Source organism: Anopheles arabiensis, chromosome 2 (assembly GCF_016920715.1).
Source record: "Anopheles arabiensis isolate DONGOLA chromosome 2, AaraD3, whole genome shotgun sequence".
Taxonomy (NCBI): Eukaryota; Metazoa; Arthropoda; class Insecta; order Diptera; family Culicidae; genus Anopheles; species Anopheles arabiensis.
The window spans coordinates 3,952,528-3,974,274 of NC_053517.1; the positions used below are offsets into that span (position 1 = coordinate 3,952,528).

A 21,747-nucleotide genomic window follows, 5' to 3' on the forward strand; every position below is an offset into this window, starting at 1 on the left:
ATGTCATCTGCCAATCGGACATGTCAAACGATGGGGAATTTTATTTTGACAGTGCTTATGCCACAACATTTAGCTCGTTCTGGAAATCAGCACATTGCTTTATTTAATCTAATTTCATTCTTTGATGATGAAATGTGTTTCCACAGGCAAAATTTCCCGAAATAAATGGCTCAAAGATGTTTATTTTTCCATTAAATCATATTTTGACCAGATACATTTGACGGCAGTTCATTGTTCTCGCTTGTACTGCCGCTTTTGGGACTTCCAAAACAAAACATGCTATTTTCATGGAAAAAAATAATGTAAAGCGATACAGGCCCATAATTTTTTCTAATATTTATATAACATGTGCTGGATGTACGTATAAAATTAAAATATTGAATAACAATTAAAAATTCCGTTCCGTCAAATGTCATTTGTAAATTGACCGCTACGCTCCCACTGTCACACTTTCGTGCATCGTCGCCATTTTTCAAAGCATATATTTACGAATCAAAAACAAACTTGGCCAAAAGCGGAAAATCTGGTTTCTTTTCCTGCGAAAACGTTGCACACGTCGCACAGTCGTGAATCGTGAGTATCGAACGTCTGCCCAAAACTGTGAAACGTCGGGCTGGTGCATTTCATTCGCATTTCTTGCGGCAAAACACGCGTCCAGAGAGAAAATAACCTGTTCGCATCTCGGCGCTTTGTGCAAAAAGAAACTTTACCCGTGCATAACTCGGTCGTGGAACGATTTGTACCCTCTGATTCGGCTGGTCGTAACATTTCCGGTGTGTTCATTTCACTCCAGACGAACACACGGCAAAAACGATGTAGCCCCATTAGGGGGAATGCTCGCGTAAGGTTAGGTTGATAGCGTGTGTGTACTGAAAAGCGGAAAACCTGTGGCCACTTTGGTCCGAAAGTTGACAAAACAAAACGCCCTCCTCCTCCAGGCCCTGACCGTGGTCTACTTTCCGCGGTACCATGATAAACGTCGGCGCGGTCACGGTGGAAGCCCACTACTCGACGAACTATGTCGAAAACTATCTCGATTCGGTCGAAAACCTGCCGGACGAGGTGCAGCGGCATCTGTCCCGTATTCGCGAGATCGATGTCCTCTACCGGAGCCATCTGCGAGACGTGAACAGTTACTACGAGCAATGGAGCCTCAATCAGGCGCAGGCTGCGGCTGCGTCATCCGGAGTCACGAAAGGCAGCACAACTGAGACCGCCGCTCCGTCCACAACAGGCCCGGGCACGACGGCATCAACAGAGCAGAGCAACACGCTGAAGCGGGTCACCTCCCGGATACAGAAGAGTCTCATCGCAGCGCAGGAGTTGGGCGACGAAAAGCTGCAAATCATCCAGCAGCTGCAGGACCTGATCGATCACAAAACACGCCAGCTAGATCAGGATTTCGTCAATCTTGGCAACGAGTTCTTCGTGCGGCTGGATTATGCTCGCGACGATAAGACGCTCGATGGTGGTCGGGACGTCAATGGCACGAGTTTGGCCGGTGCTGCCGGTGGTAATGGCTCGAGCAACGGGCCGGGACAGTACGGAGTGACGGGCAATGGGACGGCCGGCGGATCGAACGGCTCCGGCAGTTATGGTAGTTCCGGTGGCAACGGTGGCAACGGAGGAATCGGTTCCAACTCGCATATCATGCACACGGCCAACGGCACGAGCGGTAACGGTGTCGGAAGCACACTTGGCGGTGGTAATGGTTCCGGAATGTACGGTGGAAACAACGGCAGCGGTTCACTGAGCAATGAGCGTAGCTCTAAAAGGGCCCGGCGGACGCGCAACGAGCAGACGGGTGGCTCGGCCAACGGTTCCAACACGCCAAACTCGATGTGTGGCGTTAGTGCGATGGATGTGGACCCGATCGAGGATGTTATTGGCGGTAGTGGAAGCGGTGTCGGGGGATCCGTTGGGTCGGGTGGCAGTTCCGGCAGCGGATCGGGTGGTAACGGCGGTCAGTCGGGCAGTATTGCAATCTCCGGTGGCAGCGGCGGAACGAATGTTGGCGGAGGCATTAAGCAGGAATCGGGCAGCGGAGGTAATGGTAGTGGAGGCAACGGAGCGGCGAGTACATCGGGAGGCAGCCATAATAGTTTAAGCGGGTCCGGATCCGGCCAAGCGCAAAGCTCAACGTTGGGCGGGAGCGGTGCCAAGAGCGGCAACGGTGGAAACGGTGGTGCAAACAGTTCGAGTTCCGGCTCTGGAAGCAGCGGCAACGGTGGTAATGGCAATGGCGGCAATGGTGGTGCAGGTGGTGCCGGCAGCAGCAGCTCTCAGCTAAACAGTTCCAACCAAGGCAGCGGCAAGAAGGGCACCGGAAGCGGCAATCACACGGGCAGTGGCAGTGGTGCCGGTGGTGCGAACTCGGGCAAGAAGAAAAAGCGCAAAACGGGCGGCCGTGGATCTCAGGCCACGAGGGAAGCTCGGGAAGATACGCCGGCGGCCGAAGAAACGATCGATCCGGACGAGCCGACTTACTGTCTGTGTGATCAGGTACGGCATATCGACGGGGAGGAGGAAGAATTCAACCACACTTCCATTGATTCGATATTATTTACTAATTTACTTTCCTTTACTTTGCAGATTTCATTCGGCGAAATGATCCTCTGTGATAATGATCTCTGCCCGATCGAGTGGTTCCACTTCAGCTGCGTTTCGCTAATCTCGAAACCGAAGGGACGCTGGTTCTGCCCGAACTGCCGTGGCGACCGGCCGAACGTGATGAAACCGAAAGCACAATTCCTCAAGGAGCTGGAGCGCTACAACAAGGAAAAGGAGGAGAAAACGTAGATTGACAATGGGCAGGTTCTTCCCCACGTTTCCAGCGCGACCGTAAGCAAGCACCAGCCGCCAAGTTTCCTCTCCCGCCGACTGACGAATGTCGTTCGGCTCAACAGAACATATTTTCATAAGCGTTAGGCAACAGTTGTCTTGTTTCGTGTTTTTAGGCTTAAGCTTTTCTTCTCATTTCTTAACCATTAGTTGGCTCTCCAGCGTGGACTACTAGACAAGGATGATCCGATTCGAGACGCAGATAGGGAAGAACAGTCTTTCTTTTTTCTTCTATTTTAATTGTTTTCATTTAGTTCGATAGATTTTATGCTATACAGAGCCTGCGCAATGCAAAACGGCGCTTCCTTGAGGGAAATCGTATTAAATTGTACTGTGTCAGTGATGAATCACTGCAAACAGATGGTTTTCGATGGTGGTCGAATGGACTGGAAAGGCAACACGCTTCTTTGATAGGATTCTTTCTAGCATCGCAGCGCTCGTTTTGTCATTTGCTGTCTTTCAGCCACCACGCAGTACCATTTAGTAGTGATGCATGCAAGCAAACGTGCCGCGCCAAGATGGATAATAAAATCGAAAACACAGTACACTATATTTATGACCAGGAATCAGTAAAGTAAGATTTTAGAAGGGAGGAAAGATTGAAAGTAAGGCATTTTTGAAAGATGATTAAAGAAAAATTTTATCAATCGGCAGATTATGAAAAAAAAGCCTGCTGTAGGAGAGTTTTTTCTGCACTCCGACACACATCCGACATACACATTTACGGACCTTTCCAACTTCATGTGCTTAACTGCAGTGCCACATGGCCATCCACCCTGCGTTCGAGTGACCGACGGGCAATGTTTATTTACCCTTCGATGCGTTTACGTTTGCGAACGCACGACGAAATAATAGCAACAATGTCGACGAGTGGTTATAGTTAGTGCCGAGCTGTCCGGGGGGCACGTTTCATTTCGTACGCCACACAAACAGTCGAAAGGGCATAACGGTGGATTTGAGGTTCGCATTCTTGTGCGAGCTTTGCTCAGTGATTGAGTGTTACAAATTTTGCTCGAAAAGTTGCGGCGTTATCCAATTCTATATCAGGTTCCCACCATCGTTCCCAGTCTGCCAATTAGCGGTGACAAACGGTTTAGTGATTTTGTTGTTGTTTATCCAGTTTGTTTGCGTTAGCCACATTGAGTTAGTTAATAGAGATACTCCGTTTGAGGCGCAACGTGTAAGCAACAGATTGTTTTTAATTACATTGTACTAACGTTGAAGCGACATACGACACAAGAAAGAGTTACCCAATTTGCATACATTGTGCTGAAGCTAAAGCCCTTTTTTCGATAATCATTCTCCCAGATATGAAACCGGGACATGCTTTGTGTGTTTGTGCATGCAAAAAACACCCACAAACCTGTTATTGAGCCGCAATTGCATGTTCGAAGCGCGGCAGGAAGGCGAGCAGGCAGCGTCAACAACGTTTTTAATTTACCTCTGATTTTTTCCCTTCGTTGAGCAGAAGATATCGGACCCAAGTTGACCTATATCTTTTCCGAGGTGATCTTCCGATCGATCGACCGACCCCCAACGGCAACTCTCCCTCGAATGACCTCAGCCCAGAATAGGCATTCTTTCAGCAAGTCATTCTATCATCCCTTTTACATCTTACGTTACACAAAAAAAGAAAGAGAAGCTTTCTACCCCAAAGCTTTCGTTGTGGTGCAGCTTTCGATGGTGATCGCGATCACGGTACCACACGTACGTTTGTTTGATACTCTCGTTCACCGTTTTCTTCGCTTTCGTGTCTCGGGTACCGTTTGCTCGGTGCGGTAGTGCTGCGAAGAAAGCCGTTTGCCGAGAGAATAATGCTCACTTCGGCTGCACGCAACTCGCCGTGCCACAGCCGTGGAAGGGGTAGGTTGGCTGGTCGGGGTCGGGACTGCAACGCCGAAGTGAACGCCGGCGTGCCAGCGAACGATCGCACCCCGGCACAGTCCAACTGCGTCGCTGGGCGCGCTCGGCGGACGGTTCTCGGTGTGTGCGCCCCTTTGGTGCTCATCCCTCATATCTCATCTCATCCTTTCGCGCTGCTCGCGGTTCCCGCAGAACCCCGCGCGAGAGGGAGTTGCGCGAACCAGGGAGAGCCCGACACCTGGGCAGCGTCCAGGTGGACCTGTTCGGGAACGGTCGCGGTGTATAAAACTCGATTCCCACCCGCCGTTAGGTAACAGTCCATTGTGTAACGTTGCCGGGATCGCGAGCCATCCTGCAGGAACACAGCCGTGCGAGTTAGTGTGCGCGTGTATTTTCCTACAAGCAAGTGAGCAGCAATCAGTGAGAACAACATCTAAAACAGAAAAACAAACAGTGAACTACAGTGCTGTGGAGTAGTGGAAATTGGTGTTAATTGAAGAGCTTTGTACATCGATCACACGGACAACCACGCACGTGGAGAAAGTTCTGCTGCGGTGCGGGTTACTTACGTACACCACATTAAACATTGTGTGGCATTTAAAATAAATATACTCGCGCCCTCCTCTCAGCTGCTCTCGCGGGCACGCCCGATGCCAGAGGTCGCCCCGACCGGACATTGAACGTGGAAAGAAGAAAGTTGTCGGTTGTTTACACTTCCGTACAGAGTGGTGTTTTGGCTACCGTTTGTGACCGTTGGTGAAATAAAGTAACATACCCCTCCCGAGGGCAGCAGCGACAATGACCTCCGGAAATTCGATAACCATACGTAAGTTACTTTCATTTTTTGCAAATTAAATTACCTCGTGATAATTGAGTGGAGTGAGTAGGTGCAGGTTGTTAACGCGTCTTTTGTTTCGTTCGGCAATCCGGATCCGGAGATGAGAGGAGATTTCCTCTGGTGATGATGTTATCATGATTGCTTGTGTAACGACGCGAAGATTCTCAGAGAACAACTTCTCCCAACATAATTAATCTTGTTGAAGGGTCTGCAAACACGTGGTGGGATATCTTACAACTGAACCAATATTCGACCGATAGTATAAAGTCCTGCGCACCATCGATGCATTTACCATTTTCCCATAAAATCAATCTGCTCCGAGTTACAATGTGTCGTGGCTTAAGTGCTGTGCTAATCTTGCTCATATCCCTTTCCGCGCAACTGCACGTTGTCGTTGGTGAAGAAGCTCCCAAACCGGAGAAGGAGATCTGTGGATTGAAAGTGGGTCGCTTGCTAGACTCGGTCAAGGGATGGCTATCAGTGTCGCAGCAGGAAAAATGTCCCCTCAACAAGTATTGCGAAAACAAGGTCCAAGCGAACCAGTACAATCTAGTGCCGCTTACCTGTATTAGGTGGAGAAGCCAGAATCCCGCTTCACCCGCGGGGTCATTGGGCGGAAAGGACGTGGTGTCGAAGATTGATGCAGCTATGAGCAATTTTAAGACGCTGTTCGAACCAATGAAAGCCGATCTAGCCAAGCTGGAGGAGGAAATTAAACGGCAGGTGCTTGACGCCTGGAAAGCGCTGGAACCGTTACAGAAGGAAGTCTATCGCAGCACGCTTACATCGGGACGAATCGAACGGGCCGTTTTCTACAGCTTCATGGAAATGGGTGACAACGTAAAGCTGGACAATTATTTCCAGCCTGCCAACGTCGAGGAACTGCTGAAGTACGCCTGGACGTTGCCGATGCACAAGAAGCAGCGTAGTATGTACGACCTGATCGGCCAGTTAGTGCAGTCATCCAAGAGCCCAATGCTCCAGACGCTTCACGCGGTCGAGCTGGCCACTGTGGTCAATCCGGAGCTGGAAAACCGTGAGAACCTGCTGAACGACCAAGTGGTGCAGCTACGTGACAACCTGTACAAGAATTCCTTCGCCACGCTCGTGTCTATCGCAAGACACTTCCCGGACCACTTTGACACTCTGAGGCAGCGTTTGTTTAAACTGCCCGATGGTTCCAAACCCGGTGCCGATACGCTTCCCAACATTGTCAACTTTATCGCCCAACTTCCCAGCGATGAGCTGCGGCTTAGTTCGGTCGATTTGCTTCTGCAATCACTTACGGCTGAGAACGGTACGCTCGTCCAAGATCCCGAGTATGTGTACCGTCTGTCACAGCTGGCACACGCCATGCCCAGCCTGGTGGACGTGAAGGCTCATCCCGACCTACAGCAGAGCGTAGATGATCTGATGGCCAAATTCAACACCCCCATCGATGGCAAGACTCTCCAATACTTCCAGAACATTGGGATCAGCCCGTCCTCCTCGGTCGCTACCTGAAGTGTGCTGCCCTGTTCGCTCAATAAAGCTATCTCCAATTACTGGGGATTCCGTTTCGGTTGCATACACCGCCTGCCGATCACCGATCTTTATGTCTCACCCTTCCCCTTCCCCGCAAAAGATCTTCCCAGTGTGTCCAGAGAGTCTTCGGAACGTCCTTCCACCGTTTGCGTGTTCCACTTCGCGTTTGTGCATGATGCTCCCGCGTGCCGTCTCGATTGCATGTGAGATAATATGTCGTGTCGCTGGCGGGCGCGGCAGATGCCGACAAGACGCGGCGGTCCGGGAATCCGCAATTATAACTGTACTCTTGCCCCGTCCATTATATGCCGGGGTTACCACCCTGCCCTGTGGCTGCTTTCTGCCGCGATCTGCGCAAATCGAATAGAGAATCCTGTCCGTTTAATCTCCGGCTGCGGTGGTGGCAAACCTTTGCGGGTGGTGCTTTCTCAGCTGAACATATACGGTGGGTTAAGTTTATTGAGCAAGTTCTTGCTTTTTTCGTCGGTTTGTTGGTTTGTGTGTCCATTTCAACGCGTCGTTCGCACAGAACCTGTTTGCATGTCTGTGCGGGGAGCATAGGATTGGAAGCAAAGGGCTCCATGGGATGCTGTGCCACTGGCAACACAGAACGAGATCTTAAGACACACATAGTGGGAGAGTGAGAGACAAGAAACGGCACCACACAACCTCCGGTGGGCTGCACAATGTGGGCACATTCATCTTTGCTCCCCTTTGCGTGTGGACAGAAGTTGGCCCACGAAGAACCACCACGGGCAAAGCGGGTCAATAGCCCAAGCCGAACGGACATTGGGAAAGAAATAAACGGCCCGCTCTTGGCACAATCTCGAAAGCATCTCCGCGCGACCCTACGATCAAATCGGTGGGGCTCGATTGGACCATAAAAAAGCGCGACGATGGCCAGACCTCAAGAGAATGGATTATCCCCTCGGCGCTGATTACACTCCGTTAAACGGGGCTTTAGCATCGCCTGTCCAAATGCTGGGACGGAGACTGCAATTCACAGCCGCGATCGGGACTAGCAAAAACCCGGGCAACGGATGTGCTAATTTGTCAATTCACGACCACCACCACCTACCTATCCCATCAGGTCCCCCGCCACGATGAAGTTCTGGTCAACCCGGTTTCTTTTGCAGTTGTCTCCCGTATGGCTTTAAATATAAATTCCCATTTCTTCTTTCTTTTTTCGACCCGCTGATCGTTCGAGCACTAATTAACGAAAGTAACGGTGCATAACCGAACGGTCTTCCTGTGGGTCGTGTTCTTTCAAGTCGCGGCCCGGCTTCGCTTCCTGTGTTTTGGGGTTCCCGGGTGTGATGGAAATTGAAAAAATCTCCGAAAACACAGCGGACGCTTTTAGATAAAACAACTCGTTATATTTTGATGCATCATAATGTGCGACAGATCGGTTGGATGAGCAGGGTAAACAGAAATTAACCAACCAAATAGAGCAGTGAAAATTATACCGCAGAATCTCCAAATTATAGGGACGTTTTGATGAGACTGGCTGGGACATGATACATTAACCAAAATATTGGTTTTCTATATCACGATCGCGTAGATATCGCCTTGTCTTCGCCTTTAGCCTCACACGTACACAGTGCATTTATGCTCGAGGCAGCTTTTCCTGGTCGCTCGTACCGGAAGACGACACCAACTACGTCCATTTGCTTGTTAACAATATTGAATATTTTAACGCATCATCACCCGTTCGAAAACACTGGTATCCTTCGCGCGAAGGTCTAACACCTCGTTAAATTGCCCCGTCGGAGGCGAAAGGAAGAACTGTCCACCGATAGTTTGACACACATAGCCGCATAGCTAGCTAGTGTACCCCGAACCTGTCCAAGCGAGGAAGTAAGCGTAACCCACCCGCCTCGCAGTAATTGACGCGCGATCACGATCGTGTGGACCTCGATTTAATGGGTCATGGTCGTCAAAAGGCACACACAAACATCGGGCCCGCAACGGTACACTGTCTCTCAAGTAACAGCAACAACCTCTGCCCACCTTACCGGAACTAAAGGGGAGGGGGGAGAAGTTCGCGCCACGAACGCTTCTGGAGAACTTCTGGCAAAGAAGTCAACATCGATTAAGGTCAGCAGGCGGCGGCTCACCCTCTTCTGCTGCCCACACGTACGCAAATAAAACCCCCGGTTGGTGACGACGAACCGTTCCGAAGTTCAATAAACTGATCGTGAAACCGATCCCAAGAGAAGTCACTGCACACAGCCTGGCAGGTGTGTAAAATGGGCCAAACGGTAAGCCAACCAGGCTTGGGCGTTGTTTCGGGTAGAACAACACGCAAACAGTGCTGACTGGTAGGAGGAGAAATTGTACGACTGGTGGAGCCGTTTTTTTACGAGTTTCACCTACATTTCTTGTGCTCCGGGAGTGGTATGTTGTGTTGTTCTTCAGCGCACCTCTTCGTGCGCACCTCATTCTTATGTTCTCGGGCTTCTTTTCGACATCTTCGCTAGAGCCTTTACACTACAACGGCAAGCGGCAGCCTTTGGTCGATACACGGGATACAAATTAGCTTACCAACGAAGCGTAATCGTGTGGGGATTGATCTAATAAAACATAACCATCGGGATTTGATGTCCGATGCGGTTCGTAGCAGCACACGTCTGGTTAGCACACACACATGTGCGGCCTCATTGCGGCGAAACAGCAGGCCGTTGGGAAATGAGAGCGTCTTCATCCGACACACAGCGTTGTTAGCAAGCCCAGCGCCGTCCATCAGCTGGATTTCGATTGAGCTCGGGGTGGTGGCCTTCGCCAGATACCGAAAGAGGTACCCCCTGCAACGTCTCAAGTATGTGTAAGGCTAGTGAGCTTTCATGTTTTTTCATCAACATCACACCAGCGCAGCAGCGCTAAAGGGCCGCAACCAGCGCAACCGCGTTCGAGCAACGGGCGAACATGTTGCCCGGTTTTCCCGGTTCGAAACATGGCAGGGTCGGTTATGTTGCACCAATTGGAGCTAATCGTGGAGCAGCAGCGAAGCAGGGAAAGTTCTCGATTGTTGAGCCGAGCAAAGAAAAACTGGGAAAAACTGGGGAAGAAAGAGTTAACAGAGCTTGGTTGTTAATTTTCCAACAAGCAGCACGGATTGATGTTTACAATTTAATAAGAAAACTCCCGTTCACAGGTACGGAGATTGTTTTCGCACATGATTTATTATATTGTAATTATGCTGCAAACCCATACTGACGTCACAGACGACCGCAGACAACCCCAGCCCGATAAGGCAATGAAAAACAACAGCTAACCGAATTGAATTGCACACAAAAACGGATTTTCTTTCAATTAACGCTTAATAGCTTCATTTTATCTGCGCATTTCAAACAGTATTTTTTGCAATTATCACCTACCTTGTGAGGAGGGTTGGTCCAATCAGCTGAACCTCCCAAAGCCCCGCCCGATCGCTTTTCCGATCGTTGGTCAATTGCTTTCCTTTGGCTGTTTTGTAACTTTTAGCAGTACGCCACTGTGGGAAAGCCACTAAGCCAGCCTCAGTACGTCGTCGTGCGAAATCCGTTACCATAAATCCACCTCCCCCCACTCGCCCACCGTTAAAGCCACCACCAACCAAAGTGGTCGTATTATAAACTGCCTCCTTTTTTATATCATTGTTGTAAGGTTCGCATCTAAACAGCGCAATGGTGGAAAAAAGCGCATTAAATCATCGTTTCATCACACTTTCGCTCTTATTTTAGGGGCGCTTTTTTGGAGGCGAAGACAGCGCAATGAACGCAGGTGGTGGGGTGGGGTGGTCTGTGGAAAACGAGAGCGTTTGAAAGTATGTGAAGTGAAGAGCTGCTGGGAAGCTGCTGTCGCTTTTTTGGCTTTTTTTTTTGGAGATCTATCATGATCGAAGCAATGTTGGTTTTTGGGTGAATGTGCGTGCTGGGAGTTCCGAAATTGAATGGAAACGGTTTCGGAGAAAAAACGCACTGCACAGTGAAACAATGATGCTCTAATTTCCCGACTTCTGTGGAGACATCGAAACGATCACTTGAACAAATAATGGCCTTCCCTGGTCAAAACGATGACACTCCGAGTGGCTTACTCGCAGCCGGATCGGTTTCACTGATGACACAGCAGCGCTGCAGGAGGGGGGAGAGGGAGGGTGCTTAAATATATGAAATTTTCCCGCACTTTCGATGGCGAAGGAAAAGCCATTCTTTCATATGTTTTTACACCACATCACCACCACCATCACTCCCCTCCGAGCGCGAGGGCCGACCAGATGGTAGAAAGAAATGCAACCAAATTTGGTCGGAACGCTTGGCAAGCGCGGTTGGAAAGCAACAGCAGCAGCAGCAGCACCACGGTGGAAAGTCAAGAAATCATAAGCTTCACCCGCCGCCGTTTTGGGGTCTTCGAGAGAGAGAGAGGGTGATGGAATTCGAAACGGTCCGCACCCTTGGCCACGGGACGGAAGCTTTGCACAACAACAGCTTCACTCACGATCTCGCGCGCATCGGAGGCATCCTGCGCGCCTTGCATTCAACCGTGACCACCAACCGTGACTCGGAACGCAAATCGCGCCTGGTGGTGAACGGTATCGGAACGTGGTTGTGGCGTTGTGGATGGTTCGTTGGTTCGGCATCGCGATTGCGCACCTGTCTGACCATGACCAAATGGCTCGGATCGCGCAAGAAAGATGAGATGATCCGTGGCCATGATGCAGCCAGAGAATGATGGGTGGTGTTTGTGGTCAAAACAACCCTGCCCGCAAGTGCAAGGGGGATGCAAATGCACCGCCAAGTACACCGGTCCAGCACCAAGGCAGCGGGATTGACCCGTGTGTGCCGGTTGCCTAATCGCGTGTTTGTCGTTCGCTGCTGTTTTCGAACAATCTATCAGGCATAACGCGGCCGATCGTTTAACGGTTGGATGGACGGAGAATGCAAAAAACATAAGACAGCAACTTAATCTAGTTTTAACGAGGCAAAGTATCTGCCAGCTGGGGGACATCGTTGAGCTGTGCCAAATTGCTGACAGTGAAAGTAACGCTAATTGAATGTTTCTGTCGTTTAAAGCGTCATTTCTGTCCTACCCTGATTGATTGCCGTTTTATGCTCTTTGCGCTTCATATTGGCCATTTCTTGCACAAATCGATGCAACAACTGTCCCTAATTAATGTCCTGAGCCAAGGTTTAGCTTCTGATGTTTAGACTAATGAGCCTTAAATGGAACATTTCTTTCATGCTACCAATAAATTCCACCAAACAAAGCAATCTCTCCATCCCGGATACTGCAAATTGCACATACACACACATAAACCTTTCACACCATCACGATTCCGCGCACGTACAGCACAACTGTTCACTTGCGCAGCTTTGCCATTTTGCATCCCAAAAACCCCCCTCTCAGAGTTCAAACTGACCTGTCGTGGCGGGCGGCGGCAGCGTGGCGCGAGCAACCGCGTGATGAACCTTTCCGCCCCCAAATGCAAAGCCAGCTTTCACTCGTGCAGAGTGAGACTAAAAGTAACAAAAGCAAAGCTAGGTTTTGCCTGGCCGCGAGAGGACCGGGTGATTGTTTTACCTCTTGTCCCAAATAATTGGTGTCATGCTCAATCGCTGCTAGTTGCTTTAAGGACGTTCGCGCGGAATTGCGAAAAGAAATGCGTCACCGAAAGCTTCACACCACCGCCTCGATGCTCTTGCTTCTTCTACTTCCTCTTCGTCTTCTTCTTGTGAGCATAATGTAAGGAAAAAACTGTACCCAAAAATCCAAAACCACGAAGGGAACGAGCAGTGCAAAATGCAAAATAACCAAAACTCAAAGCTCAATCACCGCGCGTTAGCTTTCACCACTCTGTGCGCAGCACCGTCCGTCGTTGTTCTTGGCGGATTTGCCTTTGTCCTTTTCCTTTTTGGAAAGCATCGACGACGGGGGTTTTGTTTGTTTCAATTGAGCAACCCTTCCGGATGGAGGGGGGGGGGGGTGTGGTGGAGGGTAAGTCACAATATTTGTCCATGTCGAGATTTATGGGCCACCCGCGGAGTGTATTTGGAGCGGTGCATTTATTTTGCCCAAAATTTATGAGCTTCCTGGATTGGAGCGCGACTCTGGACAGTACAACAGCAGTTGCTTGCAAAATAGAAAATAACCCTTGTCTGCTCAAACAAACACACACACACACACTTTCTGCTTGTATTTTCCAATTTCACCACCAAACAGCAAACTCCCCACGTGGTTGCGTTGTTGATTCGCGTTCGCCAGCAGCAGCTGGGAAATAGCTTCCCATTTTTCATTTAAACATTCGCCTTGTCAAACGGTTAGTCAATCATGCTCACACGGACTTTCTCCGCGCGGTTAATCGAAATTGAAATCGATCCCAAGCGCGATCGGATCGGAACACCAATCGAAAGCTGAATTCCACCATGGATGCATTTCAATCGATCGATCGATTGCACTGGCCCGGGGAGGTTGCCATCATTAACACCTAATTTTTGGGCACATTCGTTGGGCACAAATGTTGAGACAGCAAAACTGTACCACTACCAATTTTGAGCGACGGAGAAAGGGCGGATGCGTTGGGAACTTGTTATCTATAATAAAGATTAGCTGTTGGCTTTCCTTCCCAGCTCATTCTTGCTTCATTCTGCGGTTGATTTGCTTCGATTGCAGGGCGTACATCTGTTCCCAACCAAGTGCCCTCCCCAAACCAAAAACCCAACGACTTTCACACGAAAGTCTAACCACCGTGAGTGCCGTTATCAACGGTTTGTTGTGTGCCTCATGGATGGCACCCATGAATAAATCACCGTCGCCGTCTTCCACATTTGGGACCGGGACTTATATACGCGGCTGCCAAACGCGATCTGCCCGTTAGACTACCTCCTCACCCGGTCTAAGCTTCCTTCTCCCCCCTCCTTCCGGGCCGTTGTTAATTCATCACGACATTCAATTATCTTTCTAGCGCACTGGCAGAACACAGCACGAGGGCGAATTTTCTTCTCCACAGTTTTGAAGCACCAAAGAAAAAGAAATCATAAAATCCCGAAGCTGGAACTCTTCCGTGTGGCGTTTAGATGGAGCGATTGGAATTAATTTGATCGCACACAGCCTCCATTTATTGCCCCGCTAAGAGATTGCGTGCGGTGTGTGACTTTATTTCAATTTTTTTATAATGCCCCTTTTATATCCGTTCCGCTGCATTTGGCTGGCGGCCGAAACGTGCAACAGTGGCGAGATGTGTGTGTTTGGGTGTGGTAATGACTCTTTTTCTCCCTCAATTGTTTTCCCCCCGAATCGGGTTGTATCATTCATATTAAATGGAGAGAGAGAAGGAAAAACTCCAAACATGATGCCGACATTGCGGGTTTCCGGACTTTCACCCGGCTGTTCGGTGGGTGCCCGGGAGTTACGAATCAAACCGCCGTTGGATAATGATACCGGGGGCAAATGGGTGTGAAAAGGAAACTGTCATCTAGCTGGGTGCGGTGGTACAAATCGCTCATAAGTATGACCACGATCTGCGAAACACACCCCGATGTTGGCTTCGGTTGCCATTCAGTTACCCTCCATTGCAACGCAGCCCGCACGTGATACTACACTAGCTGATTATGATGTGATTTTCCGACAAAATACGATGGGAACTGCCTGCCGCATTATGTGCGAAAGCATGTCGTTGCGTACATAAATTGCCTCAACGTAAGCGAAACATTCTCCCGCTGGGGAAATCCCCTGGCGCGGGGGAAAACTCATCACAAAATTAGTACTCTCCCGTGAGCGGGTGCGGGCACGAAAAAGGTGGGATAGAGTTTCACCTGCGGCAAGCCGTTGCAATCATTCATGTTTAATTGATTCATTTTTTGTTGTTGCTCCCCCACCCCGACTAATGCATCATTTCGATTGTCTTTCTCCCGTCCGCAGTGGTTTGCGCCTTGCTCGCCGTGGTAACGCCTGCCTGTAACGCTTTGCCGAAGCAGCGTTACTCGCGCGATGGCGGCGAGCCGCGCAGTTTGGTTGGTGTCTCGACTAACATCATCACGAGCAGCTTGCTGAAGGGAGCCGCCGAAACGCCGGGCAACCATGTGTTTTCGCCGATCGGCTTTTCCTCGATACTGGCCATGATCAGCGAAGGGGCGGAAGGTCAAACGCTGAAGGAGCTGTACGACGTGTTCAAGTTTCCCACGGACAGGGATTTGGGTAAGTGTGACACGCTGGCTTCTCTTCCAGCACACGGGAGCCCGTTTCTATCTCCTCTTCTCTTTCAGTTCGCAAAGCGTTTGATGTTTCGCTGAAGCGTTTGAGCGGCCAAAATCCAACGGACGAGCCGCAGTTCAAAACCTGGTTCTACATCTACAAAAACAACAGCGTGCTGCAGGCGTACAAGGACGTGCTGGAGCAAAACTACGCCGTAGAGGTGCGGGACATCGAGCGGAATGATTACAACTTCGATGAGCCCAAAACCTCCCTCGATCCGGTGGTGGTCGAGGAGGAGATCATCGAGGAGAGCAACGGTCCCGACGGTGACAACCTCGTGCAGGAGCAGGGTAGCAACAATAGCAACAGCAAGGATATTGTTGACTTTGAGGTGCTGAAGATCAAGTCGGCCCTACCGGTGGAGGACGAGCTGCGGACGGACACTGGCATCAGTACCAAGTACGACGAGATCGACGATGAAAACCCAAAGTTTGACAAGAACATTGACGACAAGGAGTACGTCGATCCGACCAAAATCAAGGAAGAGCTGGCGAAAAAGAAGATGGAAGCGATGAACGAAGTGGCGGCCGACGCTGACCTTGACGATGCTAAGGTGAAGAAAACGCCCGACTCGATCGATCGTGTCGATGATGAGCAGCCCGAAAAAATGTCGCTATCGCTGAAGAAGCTAGGTTTGGACGATGAGCAAGAGGTCATGCAAGCGGTCGAAAGTCAAGGCTCACGAAGGAAGGTACGGTACGGAAGTTGCGAAGGTTTGAGGTGCCTATTAATTACGGAAAAACTCGTTCTTTATTGCAGTTCAACGTTCGCCGATCATTCCTAACCGGAGACATAGCGTCGGCCCTGAGTGGAAACTCTTTGGTTGGACGAAAGGCGAATCTTAAAGACGATGAAGAGCAGGTAAACGAATCCAAGATGCTGCTGTTCAACGGTCTGTACTACAGAGGCAGTTGGGCTACGCCATTCCAGGTACGGGAGATAAGGATACGAAAGATAAGAGATAACATGAGAATATGTTGTGATAACAATATTTTCATTTCCTGCTTCGCAGCAACTTCGCACGGAGGAAAGTAAATTCTTTACCAACACAGACGAACGACCAGTCATGATGATGCGATCGCAGGGTACCTTTGGTGTGGGAAAGGATGAACAGCTGGATGCTAAGTTCTTGGAGCTACCGTACAATGTAAGTCCGGGGAATCAATATCCACTCAACGGAATGTGTACTAATGTTCCATTTTCATCTTCTCCACAGAACTCCCGCTATTCGCTTCTGCTGATGGTTCCCAACAACAAGGACGGGCTGAAGGAGCTCATCAAGAACTTCAACCCCGATACCCTCAGCACCGTGCAAAAGTCGCTGGTGCAAATGCCGGTCCAGATCTGCATTCCCAAGTTCCGCATCGATACCACTAGTCGTGCTGAGAAGCCACTGGCAAAGGTAAGCCTCGGCCAAGCATTCCAAAGCTCACAGTTGTAATTGCATTTCGTTCTCCGCAGCTTGGACTCATCACCATGTTCACCTCGAAGGCGGACCTGAGCGGCATTACCACCGAGCAGAAGATCCACGTCGACGAGCTGGTGCAGCACGTGTCGATCCGCGTGGACGAAGGTTCCAGCAGCGAGAACGCCCTGTCGGCGACGAACATTGTCGAGGCGAAAACGATCGACGACGAGCAGGAGCAGTTCACCGCCGACAAGCCGTTCCTGTTCTTCGTGCGCGACGTCGTGGACGATATCGTGATCGTTGCTGGCAAGATCACGGACATCCCGTACGTCGACTAAAGGAGTAACTGTTCCCACGCCCCGCCGGAATGAAGGCACTGTCCAGCATTCGTAGTTTTTAGCTTTCCTAAATTACGGTCCACTACCCTCATAGTCAGTACGTGATAGAACGGCCTGCCCGTTCTGTCCGCTTATGGCCGAAGTGTACAACGATTGCTAGGTACAAACGCCTAGCAAGTATCCTCCTCTTCGGTTGGCGATAGTTAGAGCTTATATTGAGCTCGATTTATTCGCTACACATCCCTGTTGCATAGGGGGCAAGTACTCCGTCCGAACCTTTTGGCCGTTTCGTTCCCGCCGTGATATTTCACCACGGCGACTGAAGCATTGAACAACATGAACAACATTTTTACAATTTTCACTTTTTGAAAATGCCGGTGAGATACTTCCAGCAAGCCTTTATATAGGCATTCCTGTGCCTACAAGGTGATCCCATTTAGATAGACATTCAGCTACGAATATCCCCCACCCACAACGATCAACGGACGAGACAGTGTCCAATTAAATCGATGATTTAATTACACCTCTCTCTACCTGTCCTCTCATACTGCACATACACATCTCTTCTTCTGGAGCCGTTCCGAAGGCTCCACTAGATGACGATGAAACGACGAAGCTGAATGCGTAACGATGCATCCGGATGCGACCCCGTTTTAATAATCGATCTCACGAAAGCGACCGTCCCACCAACATGATCGTTTCAAGATATGGTATCTTCGGTACAAAAAGTATTTTGAAATCGTACTCAACCGTTTGGCACCGACTGGTTTCGCGCATCGATTACAAAGCCTAGAGCAACATGGCGGGAACGATTTGGTTTAAATTATGCAACAGGATAATAGACCAGCACAACCGGAAGCGATCGTACGGATGTATAGAGTATGTAGTGGCCGCAGTTAGTATGTATAGATGCCTAGGTAGAGCGATTATTTATGATTATTTAATGTAAACCAGGAATAATTTTATCTGTACCATTCTCTTAATAAAATCTGTACACAAAGTGTGTGTGTACGCAAAATCAAAATGCATGCAATTATCAATTTTGTTTGATTTGGGTTAAAGAAAAACGTATAAAGTGTTCACAAATATATGCGTCTTTTGTTGGGTTCACTGTGACTTTGTCCATAATCAGCAACGACTTTCATAATCTTTGTGTTGAATTCATGCTACCATGAATGTTTCACAGATATGCTTATTTGCATAAAACCATGGTGCTCAGGCGGCTCTCGAGTGCAAACTAGTTCTAGTTGTGCTAACTACTTTTGAGCGCGTTCGTTGGAAATAGGAATTTCCATCTTAAGTTTCCAAAAACAGAACCCGTTCGTATCAGATTGCAAATAATCCCTACGCATATTAATAGTGCGGAACCATCATCAATAGCTTACCGTCGCAACGGACGCTACACCTTACTGATAGTAAGATAAACTCTATTCTCCCCTAGACACTCATAAACAAGTGCGCCTGCACCATGGTGACTCATGTTTTGCCAACCCGCGAGCCCTCCGACCCTTCTTGCAAGTGATAATTGTTCAAGCGATAATGCACAACTCTCACACTATCACGTCGATCAGGTAGCGCTAGGTGGATTGCCATACACCGGCCGATCCCCGGCTGTGCTTCTGAACGATCACATAAAACAAGTCACCGCTCAGCATAACAGGTTTGCGCGTTCGAAGTCGCACCAAAACACCCAAACCGTCCCGATGGCGGGCAGCATTACGCAGCCCGTGTGCCGTCCGTCAGTCACTACGCGACCAGCGGCCGAGGCAGATTCACAATCGGCAACGATCGCTCGCAACTCCCCATTTAGCACAATAAACGCTCTCGCAAACAGGCCCGCACCACCACCGAGCGTGCGCATCGCGGTGACGACGTTGTTTAACAACGGAAATCCCGCGCGGCAAAACCTGTTCGCGGCTATCGTTCGTGGTCGTGGTCGGGTGTGTGTGGCACACCGTGTAGTGTGGGCAGAGTGTAAGGTCGCTGTAAGGAAATCAGCACCGCGCATCAACACTCTCGGCTTTAGCGCCACTACCAACAGTCAGTCAGTTCGTCACGATGAGTGTAACAAGTTTGGTGGATGGTGAATTTTTGCTCCGGCCAAGTAACCGGGCATGCTGGATTTTTCTCATTTTTGGTAAGTCCCTGACCCATGTTCCCGTATGTGTGTAGAAGTGTGCTACAATAATAAAGACGGAAGATGCTAATGAATCGATCATACCGATCGCACGCGGCACTGAAAAGCCTCGTGGTCAAGGTGATACAACAGGCGACTGAGTTTTCCGTTTTGCGAGCGGAGCATCTCTAATCGGGCGTTGTGGTGGTGTTAGTGGAATCTTGTGACACGACGCGTTTTATCCACGCGTGAGGAGTGGGCAGACTGGTTTCTGTAACCTTTGCCGGAGTAGCCAGTTTTGGAAGAGCGATGCCACCCAATTCCTAATTCTGTCCTCTTTCTGTTGGATTCCATGATGGATGTAGTCCATCTTCAGAAGATCAAAGCTTCGTACACCTTGCCAGACGTATCTGTTTGCTTTATCTTTTGGTCTGTCTTTTTATTTCCCCTCAGCCTCCTCGCTATGTCTGACAACGGCGCAAACTGTACAACAATTTGCATATAATACGGATTTCTTCTTTCGAAATCCCTCGGAAATCTATCCTCAACCAGTGTACGTACCGAAATCTCAACAGGAGACAATAAAAACATACGAAAAAATACAATTTGAAGACTCCTCTCTGCGGTTTCCGGCGCCGAATCAGAATGAGCAACAGCAACCTCGACCTCAACCGCCAAAAACGCCCGGAGCGATGCAGTTCGCCTGGAACATGATGAAGGTAAGGCCGATCTCGCCCCCGTGCCTACTGCGCCTTACATTACGCTCATTAACGATTGTACTCTCTTTGCAGATGATGGTATTACCCCGACAGGACAACACAGTCATCTGTCCAATACTGCCGCAGACGCTACTAGCGACCCTGCACGATGGGGCCGATCGTGCCGCTCAAGAAGAGCTACGCTCCTCATTGCTTGCCACCTCGCAGGAACTAGGACAGATCGTGCGCAGTCAAGAGCTCGCCATTCGAGGGTCGAGTGTAAACAGGCTCGATCAGGCGATGGCCGTCTTTCTCGGAACGGATACGAAAATCAGCAAACCCATCCAGGATAAAGCACTCCAGAATGGGGTAGAGTTTGTGCCGGTGAATTTCCTCAATCGCAACACCGCTGCCGCTACTGCCAACGATTGGGTGGCGCGAAAATCGCAAGGCCTTATCCGTGAAATCGTTGCACCCAGTAAGTCTTGCTATTTACTCACAAAGAAAACCAAAAACTAATTCGAGTTTTGTTTGCAATAATTTCAGCTGCTCTCGACGCCTCAACACGTCTACTTATGGCGAGCGTGATCAATTTCAAGGGCAAATGGAAGTTTCAGTTCACCAAAACGGAACCGGGACTATTCGAGACGGCGCCCAGCGCTGACTCTAGATCTCCGGTCGCTCAGCAGGGTCCGATGATGTACCAGTTCAACAGGTTCCGGTATGGAGAGATAGATTTCACGAATGGTCATGGTATGCGGTGGGTAGAGCTGCCGTACGAAAGTTCCTCCCTGTCGATGGTTCTTATGCTACCGAAGATGCGACACCAGCTGCAGCAATCAGCTCAGCAGCTTAGCGTTGCTGATGTAACTGAAATTATTACTAGTTTGAATCAGAATCGTGGCACCAATAAGATGCACCTGACTGTGCCAAAGTTCAACGTATTCAGCTCGCTGTCGCTGGTGCCTGCGCTCAAGCATCTTGGTCTAAGGTCTATCTTTGATCGTGCTTCAGCGCTTCAGAACCTGGCAAACGAACCACTAGTCGTGCGCGATGTCTCCCAACGGACGTTCATCTCGGTTGACGAGCAAGGTACTACTGCGGTCTCGGCCGCTTCGCTTGCATTCGTGGCACTCAGTGCCGCCCCGCCACCACCGATCATTAACTTTACCGTGAACGAACCGTTCCTTATGATGATTGTGGACAAGATACACGAGTATCCGCTGTTTGTAGGAAAGATAGTGAACCCGACTTTGAACTAAGTTCGAGATATTCCAGCCGGTTTTTCGTACGTGGCATGAAACGTACATACCTCTTATAATGTTAAGTTCCCTTTAGCAAGTAGGTCCGAGTAAATAAAATGACTTAAAAATGATCCTTCTTTGAAGTTTAAGAACGAAAGAGAAATCTAATGAAAATGTCTATCAATGTTTCATAATTGCTGAATAAATCATTCAGAGATATATCACAATCTAAGATCGCCAGTTTACCATGTTTACGATTGCGATATTCCAAAATTCTTCAAAATATTGCATATAATCTCATTTACCCTCTACGCCACTGCAATACATAACTCTAATTCAAATTCCAATCGTTAGGCATATAATAATTTGTACAATATTAAGGACTGGATGTCATTAAATGTACCTGGCACTGTATTTTATTTGACATCTCGAGATCGCCTACGGATCGCCGAGAGACGCGATACGAACGACTCATCTCAACCGCACTACGATGATCGCCACCGCGTCCAACATCTCTCTCGAATTTTTTAAGAACAAAATAACTGTGTGATGGCATGCTCATTCAACCAACTATCAGAGCTCTGCATTCAGGTAAGCTATGCAAACCAAAATCGCACAGCCAGCCAGCCTCACGATCGTCGCGCTACT

At 49.4% G+C, this 21,747-nt stretch overlaps 4 protein-coding genes across 5 annotated transcripts; all 4 read left to right on the top strand.

Annotated features, from left to right (window-relative positions):
* The first annotated feature begins 449 nt into the window (after positions 1–449).
* LOC120904912 (serine protease inhibitor A3K) lies at positions 450–18,065 on the top strand. 2 transcript variants are annotated; one of them, XM_040315402.1, is made up of 7 exons: positions 450–573; positions 14,963–15,238; positions 15,307–15,986; positions 16,055–16,225; positions 16,308–16,442; positions 16,512–16,697; positions 16,757–18,065. In XM_040315402.1, the coding sequence occupies exons 2-7, from the start codon at positions 15,160–15,162 to the stop codon at positions 17,039–17,041; spliced, it is 1,536 nt and encodes a 511-aa protein (XP_040171336.1). In that variant the 5' UTR covers positions 450–573; positions 14,963–15,159; the 3' UTR covers positions 17,042–18,065. The 2 variants fall into 2 exon arrangements, with proteins under 2 accessions (XP_040171336.1, XP_040171326.1); XM_040315392.1 differs by lacking the exon at positions 450–573 and adding an exon at positions 4,801–5,530.
* On the top strand, positions 567–3,505 carry LOC120904919 (keratin, type I cytoskeletal 9). Its single transcript, XM_040315417.1, has 2 exons — positions 567–2,502; positions 2,593–3,505. The coding sequence occupies exons 1-2, from the start codon at positions 970–972 to the stop codon at positions 2,797–2,799; spliced, it is 1,740 nt and encodes a 579-aa protein (XP_040171351.1). The 5' UTR covers positions 567–969; the 3' UTR covers positions 2,800–3,505.
* LOC120904945 lies at positions 5,809–7,131 on the top strand. The gene has a single exon (XM_040315481.1). The coding sequence runs from the start codon at positions 5,825–5,827 to the stop codon at positions 7,043–7,045; it is 1,221 nt and encodes a 406-aa protein (XP_040171415.1). The 5' UTR covers positions 5,809–5,824; the 3' UTR covers positions 7,046–7,131.
* Positions 18,066–18,774: 709 nt separating the features above from the next.
* LOC120904932 (antichymotrypsin-2-like) lies at positions 18,775–21,256 on the top strand. Its single transcript, XM_040315443.1, has 4 exons — positions 18,775–19,178; positions 19,611–19,876; positions 19,949–20,333; positions 20,402–21,256. The coding sequence occupies exons 1-4, from the start codon at positions 19,100–19,102 to the stop codon at positions 21,115–21,117; spliced, it is 1,446 nt and encodes a 481-aa protein (XP_040171377.1). The 5' UTR covers positions 18,775–19,099; the 3' UTR covers positions 21,118–21,256.
* The last annotated feature ends 491 nt before the right edge of the window (positions 21,257–21,747 follow it).